The sequence below is a fragment of the Loxodonta africana genome, chromosome 2 (assembly GCF_030014295.1).
Source record: "Loxodonta africana isolate mLoxAfr1 chromosome 2, mLoxAfr1.hap2, whole genome shotgun sequence".
NCBI lineage: Eukaryota > Metazoa > Chordata > Mammalia > Proboscidea > Elephantidae > Loxodonta > Loxodonta africana.
The window spans coordinates 199,578,369-199,589,910 of NC_087343.1; the positions used below are offsets into that span (position 1 = coordinate 199,578,369).

The following is an 11,542-nucleotide window of genomic DNA, read 5'->3' on the forward strand; positions in this document are numbered from 1 at the left end:
TGATTTTTGTTTGATCTTGTGTATAGTGTAACTGCTTTAAAAATTAATTATATTTATATGTTACTTGTAGAAAATCTGTAAAGCTCTAGGAAATTGTGAGGAAAAAAAAAAACCCTTAACTCCACCACACTGTTAATATATTGGCGTATATCCTTCCAGTCTTTAGAAACACTTAGGAATATTTTATTCTCTCTCTGCATATATATGTATATACATATATGTATACGCATTTTGCTCAATAGTTCTATCTTTCATGGTAGTTACGAGAATTCAACACAAGGATGCAGCAGTGTTCATTGCGTTGCCTGGCACATGAAAAAGACTCAAGTAATGCTAGCCATCATCATTTTTAAACTCTTAGGAATTGTTTATGTTATCATCTCCAATTTTTACTGTTACTCTGTAAGTTAGTATAGCTATTCCAATTTAAAATAAGGAAGCCAAGGTTCAGAGACATTATCAAAGGTATCCAGTTCATACAACTGGTAAATGCCTTTGCTGCTTTCATATTTTTTCTTATAAAAGCAAATCCTGAAGTGAGACTGGCCTAGGACTTTGTGAGAGATAACAACTACAAGAACGGGAGAATAGATACCTATTCTTAGCAGAAGCAAAAGCAGTTGCCCACTTTAGCAATAAATAGCTTAATATTCTCTTTTCAAAAATGTCAGAAAGTCCTAGAAAATGAAAGAAAAAACCAATCTACATCTCTGTTAGAGACTTTTTTCATAAAGAGGCCAAGCCTTTTATTCTAAACCAAGTAACATTTAAAGAAGGAAATACATCAGGCAAAGTTATAATGTCCTCGATATTACAGCCCTAAACTTAAATCTCCTGCTTTCAGATCCCAACCCTCCCTGGGTGCATCCTTCTGCAGGAACAATGGTCTGGATGGGAAACCAGACTCTCATTCCCCATTTCATCCTCCTTGGCCTCTTCACCCACTCCCCACTGCACCTCTTCTTCTTCTCCATCATCATGGTCATGTTTCTGGTGGCCCTGTCTGGCAATGGGCTCATGATCCTCCTCATCAGCGTCGACTCCCACCTCCACAGCCCCATGTACTTCTTCCTCAGCTGGTTGTCGCTCATGGATCTCATGCTCATCTCCACCATTGTGCCACGGATGGCTGTGGATTTCCTCCTGGGTGGTGGCGCCATCTCCTTCACAGGCTGTGGGCTCCAGATCCTCTTCTTCCTCACCCTCCTGGGGGATGAGTGCTTCCTGCTGGCCTTCATGGCCTACGACCGCTACGTGGCCATCAGCAACCCACTGAGGTACTCGGTGGTCATGAGCCGTCGTATCTGCTGGATCATGGTGGCAGGGTCCTGGCTTTTTGGATTGGTGGACGGGCTGATCCAGGCTGTCTTCACCCTCCGCTTCCCCTACTGCAGTTCCCAGGAGATTGACCACTTTTTCTGCGAGGTTCCTGCTGTGCTCAAGCTGGCCTGTGCTGATACCTCCCTTTATGAGACCATGATCTACGTCTGCTGCATCCTCATGCTGCTCCTACCCTTCTCTGTCATCTCTGCCTCCTACCTGCGGATCCTGGTGGCTGTGCTCTGCATGCGCTCTGCCGAAGGCCGGAAGAAGGCCTTTGCTACCTGCTCCTCCCACATGGCAGTGGTCTCCCTCTTCTACAGGGCTGCCATGATCACCTACATGCGACCCCAGGCTTACCACTCCTCGAAGCAGGACAAAGTGGTCTCTGCCTTCTATACCATGATCACCCCCATGCTCAACCCTCTCATATACAGTCTGAGGAACAAGGAAGTAACTGGGGCTCTGAGGAAACTCCTGGGAAGGTGTCCCTGTGGGGAGGGACAGGGCTAGGTTGGCACCAGCAGACATGGGCTTCTAGACTTAGGAATTTGTATTAGCTAATGGCATCATTTGATAGAGGAGAAACAAATGTAGCTTATTAAAAACAAAAGCCATACTCTGACCAAAGTTAATCAGGATTAGCACATTGATTCAATCCATCAGATGCATGCTGAGTGTAGGCAATAAGTAAGAAAGGCTGGGGCCTGTGGAGTTACAAAAAGTAGAAGACACAGACAGAAATGTTTATCCCCACAGCTCCCGGGAGAGTCAGCTGGGTGACAGCTCTCAGCAGCACCCCTTTCTAGGGATTGACCATGGCTGAAGAGAGCCACTTTGCCCAAGGTCATGCCCTCTCCTTGGGGGCTGCCTGAATCCCATGACTGATCAGTAGGGGTATGAAGACTCCCTTGCCTTGTCTCAGTTTGGGAAAACCCTAAAGGATCATTCCAACTCTGAGCTCTCCATTGGATAAGTTGAAGTATCACAGGCAACTTCTCCTTCTATCCGATTTTGTTTCCTCAACTGCCTTCCCCCATCATAGGTTTTGGTCCTGAGAGCACTCTATTATAAACCTCCTGCATGCAAATCCTGTCTAAGTCTGCTTCCAGAAAACCTGACCTGTGACACAGAAACTCAGGAGTGATGGTAAGTTAAAGTGGAATTTGCTGTAAATGGTCAGGTACACGCACTCAGTGTATGATTTGGGCACCAGGAAAGGCCCCATAACATCATCTTGGTGATCGGAAGAGGTCAAAGAGTTGTCATGGAGGCCTCTAAGAAAGGTTTCATGCAGAGTGTGCAAACCTAAATGCCCACTGGTACAGACAGAAATGTCGATGAGGAGAGCTGTCTAGTGGGTGACAAGAGTGAAAGGGGTACTCATCCGTCAACTAAAGCCACTGAACTGTTCTATTCCACACAGGATGGGTGAGCTTTGATATTAGGAAGGAGATTAAGTTAAAGTTTGGTATAGGCTAAAGGTGCAACCATAGATGGGCCACACAGATGGGCTCTGGGAACCTAGAAGGCAGCCCTAAGCACCAGCCTGGGTAAAGCAGAGGAGAAGTGTGTGTGTGTGTGTGTGTGTGTGTGCGCGCACAGGATGCTAGACAGCAGAGGAAGGGCTTTCATGATGTGTCCCACCCTTTCTGCGATGTTAACTAAGATGGAGACTCAGATCTCCACATCCTTCCTGATTCCAGGGACAGCCCTAGGAAACCCCCTTCTTGGAGTTCTATGCCCTGAAGTCTTCATGGTCTAAGAATGTTCTACTCCCATAGGTTTTACTCTGTGCCACATCTCAATCCTGACCATAGTGGGAAATGCTAGAAGTGAAGACAGCCGAGTTAAAGGGAGTTCCTGCAGTTGAAGGAGTGTTATTTGAGGTTTCATGCAGTTCTACAGCTCTGTTGCTTGGCTGAGGAGCGAGGAAGCAGGTAGTTCTATGAGGAAAGAGGTGCAACCTAGCAAAAACCTTTTCACAGTTCTTGCCCTCCTTATATTTCTGCTCAAGGAAGCAAATAAACAAAATGACAAAAAAAATAAAAAACTGATACAATCATGTAGTCTCAGGACTTGATTTAAATCCAAAGATTTGAAGTCTAATAGTAATCTGAATGGCATACATTTTTTTAAATTTTTTAAAATAATTTTTATTGTGCTTTAAGTGAAAGTTTACAAATCAATTCAGTCTGTCACATATAAGCTTATATACACCTTACTCCATACTCCCACTTACTCTCCCCCTAATGAGTCAGCCCTCTCCCTCCTTCCAGTCTCTCCTTTCGTGACGATTTTGCCAGTTTCTAACCTCCTCTACCCTCCTATCTCCCCTTCAGACAGGAGATACCAACACAGTCTCAAGTGTCCACCTGATATAATTAGCTCATTCTTTGTCAGCATCTCCCTCCAACCCATTGTCCAGTCCCTTCCATGTCTGATGAGTTGTCTTCAGGAATGGTCCCTGTCTTGGGCCAACAGACGGTTTGGGGACCATGACCGCTGGGATTCCTCTAGTCTCAGTCAGACCATTAAGTCTGGTCTTTTTATGAGAATTTGGGGTCTGCATCCCACTGTTCTGCTCCCTCAGGGGTTCTCTGTTGTGCTCCGTGTCAGAGCAGTCATCGGTTGTGGCCGGGCACCACTAGTTCTTCTGGTCTCAGGATGATGTAAGTCTCTGGTTCATGTGGCCCTTTCTGTCTCTTGGGCTCATAGTTGTCGTGTGACCTTGGTGTTCTTCATTTTCCTTTGCTCCAGGTGGATTGAGACCAATTGATGCATCTTAGATGACTGCTTGTTAGCATTTAAGACCCCAGACGCCACATTTCAAAGTGGGATGCAGAATGTTTTCATAATAGAATTACTTTGCCAATTGACTTAGAAGTCCCCTTAAGCCTGAGTGGCATACATTTGAGAGAAGCAAATGCTAGTGAAGTTCATATCAAACTTACAGGCATTACTTACATCTTCCTAGCTGCCTTTTAGAGTACTTAGTGGTGCTTCAAGAGGCCAGGACTATTAGAAGCCACAGGAAAACCATAACAGGTGGGTATGCACCAGAGGACCCCTTAGTGTGCCTGGAATCGATTTTCAGGGGGCGTTGAGAGGGCTGTGGTACAGGCAAGCCAGGTCCATCCACAATGCAGTTCTAGGTTTCTCCTGCTCTTGCTACCACTGCTGTCCCCAGAGACCCACCCTCTCCCTTCATGATGCATGGAATCCCATGAAAATCTAAGAGATTTTTGCTTGACCAACTGTCTAAATAGGCTGGCCTGTATTTGTATATCTCATATTTCCCTTTCCTCATTCAACTTTGCATTTGGGATGGTAATCTCCCAATTAATCAGGAAGTTGTGTTTCCTTTAAGCACATTACTAATGTAGTCACACCTCAGCAAAAGAGAGATGAGGCACAAGTGCAAACCTGAGTGATACTTTTGAAAGACTGTGATGACTAGGTTGGTGTTTTTCATGGAAACCTGTATTTAATTAAACCTGTATTTAATTTCGTTAGGAATTCATCAGCCTTTACACTAAAAGGGTTCTTTCATTGTAGCTTCTGTGACATGCACTGAGAGTTGGATAAAGCCAAGTGGCTTCAATCTTTATGTTTTTCACCATTTTGTATCTGTCCAGGCCACAGCCAGCCTCTGTCAGGGGCTGACAGTTGGCAAGATGAGTTGAGCAAAAGGGAGTCAGTAAGGATACCTAGAGGATAGAGGCATGTCATCTTAATGTTTGACCCTGGTGGAAAGACAAGAGTAGAAATGCCTGGGGTAAGTGGGTGAGGGTGGAATAGAGTGAGGATTTTTTTGAAAGATGATGACATCTGACTTCTAGATTAAGGTGCTATGGTGCATTCACAAATTGTAAACATCTCTTCTCAAAAACATATAGTGATAACAGATGAAATATTAAAAGAGGAAACCAAAAGGACACAGCTGCTTTCAAATATAAGCAAATTCGTAGGATAGAGAAAATAGAGAAGTGCTAAAAAGTGAGCAGGACCAAAACCTTGGTCTTGCTGAGGTGTAAGCTTTAACATCTCCAAGGTGGAGAAGAGTCCAGATCCTGTAGAATGAAGGACACTAAAAGGTTCCATGCATGACGAGGAACAAGAGCTACACTTGCAGGCTGGAGCTAACAGCTGTGGAGGGACTAACACCCCACCCCACCCCCAAAACAAACTGAAAAATCTGCTGCCAAGTGCTGCCCGGGGTCCAGTTCCCGGTGAGCTGCAGGCCAGGGGAGGCACAGCTGGAGTCTGGTGGCAACCACTTAGCTCTGCCACAGTGTCAGCGTCGCATGGGAAGCAAGTCCAAATTCTCATTTCAAGACTTGCTTCAGAATATGGTACCCAGCAGTCTGGAAAGAAGCAACCAGAAACCACTGAGCAGAGCACGGTGGGGGCAGGGTATGTGCTTTTTTGGGAGGGCATGCATGTGAGAGACCAACAATAACAACAAAAAGATAAAAATATAAAGCCTCCCCTTTAAAACGAGCCTGAAAACAAAACAGAACCAAAACAACTTAAACCGTGAGCCAAATTTTGATGGTAATAAAGAGAGGTAACAAAATTAAAACTCAGAACTATAATTCACTGAAGATAAAATTCCTTTTATAGAAGCATTGGACAAAGAATTTAAAATAATATTTTGAAGGTGTGTAAAGAGACAAGCGAAGGTGTATTTCCCATCAAAATAGAATAGAAAACAGTAAGCAAAAACAGTAAAAAAATGAGCTATCAATATTGGCTGTGCAAAAGAACCGATTAAGATATTCGAGATAAAAAATCACATTAAAATAAAACATTGCAATTATTGGAATAAACTCCACACTGGATCCAGTTGAACAGAAAATTGGTTCATCATAAGATGGTCCCAAAGTATTCACTCAGAATTCAGCCTAAAGAAGAATAGAATATAAAAATATGAAAAGTTAAGAAACCTGGAATATAGACCAAGGTGCTTCAAATTAGTTTAATGTGAATTCTAGCAGAAGGATTCAACCATTTCAGGAGGCAGCATATGAGCACATGATCAAGAACCGATGGTATTGAAGGAAAAAGTCCAAGTTGTACTGAAGGCATTGACAAAAAACGAGGCTCCAGAAATTGACATAATACCAAAACCGAGATGTTGCAACAAACATATCCAATGATGGAAGCTCTCTCTGGTCTATTCCAAGAAATTTGGAAGACAGCTACCTGGCCAATCGACTGGAAGAAATCCATATTTGTGCCCGTTCCAAAGAATGATCAAACAGAATGTGGAAATTATCAAATGATATCATTAATATCACATGCAAGTAAAATTTTACTGAAGGTAATTAAAAAATGGTTGCAGCAGTACATTGATCGGGAACTGCCAGAAATTCAAACAGGACTCAGGAGAGGACATGGAACCAGGAATATCACTGCTGATGTCAGATGGATCTTGGCTGACAACAGAATACCAGAAAGATGTTTACCTGTGTTTTATTGACTATGCAAAAGGCATTTGACTGTGTGGATCATAACAAATTACAAATAACACTGCAAAGAATGGGAATTCCAGAACACTTAATTGGGCTCATGAGATGCATAGATCAAGAGCCAATCACCTGATAGAATAAGGAGATACTGTGTGGTTTAAAATCAGGAAAGGTGTGCATCAGGGTTATATCCTTTCACCATATTTATTCAATCTGTATGCTGAGCAAATAATCCAGGAAGCTAGACTGTATGAGGAAGAACGGGACATCAAGAGTGGAAGAAGACTCATTAACAACTTGCAATATGCAGATGACACAACTTTTCTTGCTGAAAGTGAAGAGGGCTTGAAGCACTTACTGATGAAAATCAAAGACTACAGCCTTCAGTATGAATTGCACTTCAACATAAAGAAAACAAAAATTCTCACAACTGGACTAATAAGCAGCATCATGATAAATGGAGAAAACATTGAAGTTGTTAAAGATTTCATTTTGCTTGGATCCACAATCAATGACCATGGAAGCAGCAGTCAAGAAAGCAGGGGACATATTTCATTCGGCAAATCTGCTGCAAAAGCCTCTTTAAAGGGTTAAAAAACAAAATGTTGAGGACCAAGGTGTGGCTGACCTAAGACCTAAAAAAAAAGCCATGGTTATTTTCAATTGCCTCATATGCATGTGAAAGCCGGACAGTGAATAAGGAAGACCGAAATAGAATTGATTCCTTTGAATTATGGTGTTGGCAAAGAACATTTAACATACCATAGATTGCCAGATAGGTGAGTAACACCTTTTCTAGGGTGACTACTGTCAGGAGTAGAGGAAAAACACCAGAGAATGGAAGGCTGCCACTGATATGAGCACCTTTTCCATGCTGGGCATTTCACACCTCTTATTGTACTTATCTTTCTAGCAGCTTTATAAAGTCTTTATTTCTATTTTACAGCTGAGTATGTATCAGTGTGTCATTTCTTTTTTATACCTGAGTAATATCCCATTGTACAGATATACCACATTTTGCTTACCCAATCAGTTGCTGATGGACATTTGGGATGTTTCCACGTTTTAGTTATTTTGAATAGTGCTGCTATGAATATGTATGTACAAGAATTCATTTGAGCCTGTGTTTTTAATTCTTTCGGGTATCTCCCTGCGAGTGGAGTTGTTGAGTCATACGGCAGCTCTATGTTTATATTTTTGAGGAACCACCAAATTGTTCCACAGTGGCTGAAACATTTTACATTCCCATGCCTGTCTGTTAGGCCTAGTGGGTTTCTAGTGGGTTTGTTTTTCAAATCCTCTATTTCCTTATTGATTTTCTGTCTAGATCTTTTACCCATTATTGTAAGTGGGATATTGAATTCTCCAACCATTATTGTAGAACTGTCCATTTCTAACTTCATTTCTGTCAATTTTTGCTTTATGTATTTTGAGACTCTCTTGTTAGCTTCATATATGCCTATAATTGTTATATCTTCTTGATGAAATGACCTTTTTATCATTACATAATAAACCAAAAACCAAGCCCATTGCCGTGGAGTTGATTCCAACTCGTAGCAACCCTATAGGACACAGTACAACTGTCCCATAGAGTTTCCAAGGAGAAGGTGGTAGATATGGACTGCTGACCTTTTAGTTAGCAGCCGAACGCTTAACCACTGAGCCACCAGAGCTCCATCATTATACAATGGCCTTCTTTACCTCTCGTAACAGTTTTTGACTCAAAGTCTCTTTTGTCTGATATTGGTATAGCCACCCCAGCTCTCTGTTGTTTACTATTTGCATGGAATATCTTTTTTCATTCTATCACTCTCAACTTACTAAGTCTCTTGTAAATAGCATACAGTTGTTGTCAGATGCCATTGAGTTGGTTCTGACTCATAGTGACCTTATGTACAACAGAATGAAACACTTCCTGGTCCTTCACTATTCTCACAATCATTGTGCTTAAGCTCATTGTTGCAGCTACTATGTCAATCCTTCTCTTCATGGTCTTCCTCTTTTTCGCTGGTCTTCTACTTTACCAAGCATGATGTCCTTCTACAGGGACTGATCCCTCCTGATAACATGTCCAAAGTATAGTGTCACCATCCTTGCTTCTAAGGAGCATTCTAGATGTACTTCTTTCAAGACAGATTTGTTTGTTCTTTTGGCAGTCCAGGATATATTCAACATTCTCTGCCAATACCACAATAGAAAGGCGTCAATTCTTCTTTGGTTTTTCTTATTCCTTGTCAGGTGATTGAAAACATCATGGCTTCTGTCAGGCACACCTTAGTCCTCAAAGCGACATCTAACTGGAGGACTCCCTTTAGTATTTCTTGTAATTTTGGTTATAATATGTCTTGGTGAATTTCTTTTAAAATCTACCCTATGTGGAGTTCGATGAGCATCTTGAATTGATATCTTCTCATCTTTCATGATATCAAGGAAATTTTCTGCCAACAAATCTTCAACAATTCCCTCTGTATTTTCTGTTATCCTTCCCTGTTCTGGTACTCCAATCACTCGTAGGTTATTCCTCTTGATAGAGTCCCACATAATTCTTAGTTTTCTTCATTAAAAAAAATTCTTTTATGTGATTTTTCCTCAAATAAGTTGGTGTCAAACACTTTATCTTCAATCTCACTGATTCTGACTTCCATTGCCTCAATTCTGTTCCTATGACTTTCTATTCAGTTGTCTAATTCTGAAGTTTTATTGCTAATGTTTTGGATTTCTGTTTCCTGTCTCTGTATGGATTCTTGGAGCCTGTTAAATTTGTCATTATGCTCTTGTATAACCTTCTTAAGTTCCTCTATTTGTTTGTCTGTGTGTTCCTTGGCTTGGTCTATGTTTTGTCTGATCTCCTTCCTGATCTCTTGAAGAGCTCTGTATATTAATCTTTTGAATTCTACCTCCTGTAATTCCAAGATATTGTCTTCCTCTGGGAGGTTTCCTGGATTTTTGTTTTGGTCACTTTCTGAAGCCATCATAACCTGTCTTTTTATGTGATTTGTATTGATTGTTGTCTCTGAGTCCTCAATATGTACTTACTTATTTTATGTTTGCTTAGTGTGTCCTAGCATTTTGTTTTGTTTTGATATGCCCAAATAGGTTGGTCGTGTGAGCTACTTTGATTATTGGCATCTTTGAAGCTCTCATGTTCTGTGACCATGTTGTTAGAGCCATTAATAGGATTGTGAGCCCTGGAGTTCATTTGCTTTTCTTGTATGGATTCAGCCCACGTGTCCAGGCCGTCAGTCACTGAGTGTGTGGTGCAGGGTCTCACCTACAGTCCTAGATGGGCAGGGGTGATTCATGTAGGCACAGGTATCTGGCTGCAGTAAGGGGTCATGTGCTGACAAAAGTAGGGGGTTGACAGCTCCCCGAGTGTCTAGATAGAAGGTGTGTCCCTGTTCCCTTCAGAGCTTAGATGGGTGGGTTTTGCATCTGGATTGTGGGCACCCAATGCTGATGGCTGTAAGGACTGGGAGGCACCACTTATTCTTGGACTCTGGTTGTGGGTGGCTATGTGGCATGGGTGGAGCCACCAGTCCTTAGGCCCTTGATGTGGGTGGGTGAGGACCCTGCTTAATGGGCAGTGTGGTTTCAAATGTCATGAATCTGCCACTGTCCTTTATAGCCAATGCAATTGAAAATAGGTTTCATGTATATAGCCTGTTGTACTGTGTTAATTAGGGTCTACCCTGTTGAAATGGGCCCACACATGTCTGTGCAGGGGTGAAAAGCATCCAGAGCCTGTGGACCCCTTATGCCTGTGCCTAGGCAAAGGGGCTGTGCCTGCTCTGAGTTCCTGGCTTAGGAGAGCTGGCAGATTATTTTTTTCTGTTTATTTGTTCTCTCTCTAAAACTGGGAGAATGGCTCAGGATGAGCAATGGATCTTACTTCTGGCCAGGGGACAGACACCACAATCACTGAAGCCAGACCGGAAGTGGAGTAGAGCAGGGAGGGGCAGGTAAATGGGAGAGAGGTACTTCCCAAGGGTTTTTAAATTAATTTTTTTAAATTATGCCTAAGGGTTTTTTTGATCCATGAAGTAGGTTAGACGCTTGTGCTTATCTTTCGCCTATTGATTGCCGCTTCTCTCTGGCTCTGGAGGCTTGATCAGACTCTTCACCACTCAGGCTTTCCTGATGTGGAAAACATGTCCCAAGTGCCACTGCTTGCCTCACCCTGCATGTGCCAGCTGAACCAGCCTCCAGGGTAGTGCTGGCCAGGTCAGTTCTGGCAACTCCTTGCTGCTTCTGAACCGTCTCTACCTCCCCCTGCCACTCAGCCCAGTTGCTCAGCTTCAATGTTCTGGGCTCCTAGATTGTCATATATAAATGATTCTTTTTTTTTTTTTTTTTGGTCTTTGTTGTAAGAGGGACCACAGAAAGAATCTGACTACTCTGAAGTCTTGGCTCTGCACCCTGAGTATAAATTTTTGATTGAGTAATAACTTATGCTGTAAACCTTCACCTAAACACAATAAAAACAAAACATTAAAAAAAAAAAACAAAACACTAAAACTACGAGGAAAAGGCAAATGATTCCAGACAAAAACATGGAAATTGAAGAGTAAAGAGAAGGGCAAACATGAGAATAAATTTACATGACCCAGGGGAAGATTGATAACAAGTACTTTCTCCAGAGCCACCACAGAGGGAAAGAATTCCCGTGGAGTTAGCCTCCTAAACTGTGAGAGAATAAATTTCACTTTGTTAAAGCCACCCACTTGTGGTATTTCTGTTATAGTAGCACT

The 11,542-nt window shown here is 42.3% G+C and overlaps 1 protein-coding gene across 1 annotated transcript; it reads left to right on the plus strand.

The window, feature by feature from the left end:
• Positions 1-466: 466 nt before the first annotated feature.
• LOC100671901 (olfactory receptor 2V1-like) lies at positions 467-1,833 on the plus strand. Its single transcript, XM_003404921.4, has one exon. The coding sequence runs from the start codon at positions 883-885 to the stop codon at positions 1,831-1,833; it is 951 nt and encodes a 316-aa protein (XP_003404969.4). The 5' UTR covers positions 467-882.
• The last annotated feature ends 9,709 nt before the right edge of the window (positions 1,834-11,542 follow it).

What these genes read in the sequence shown, in the direction of transcription:
- LOC100671901 (XM_003404921.4), top strand. Translation starts at nt 883, where the DNA reads ATGGTCTGGATGGGAAACCAGACTCTCATTCCCCATTTCATCCTCCTT.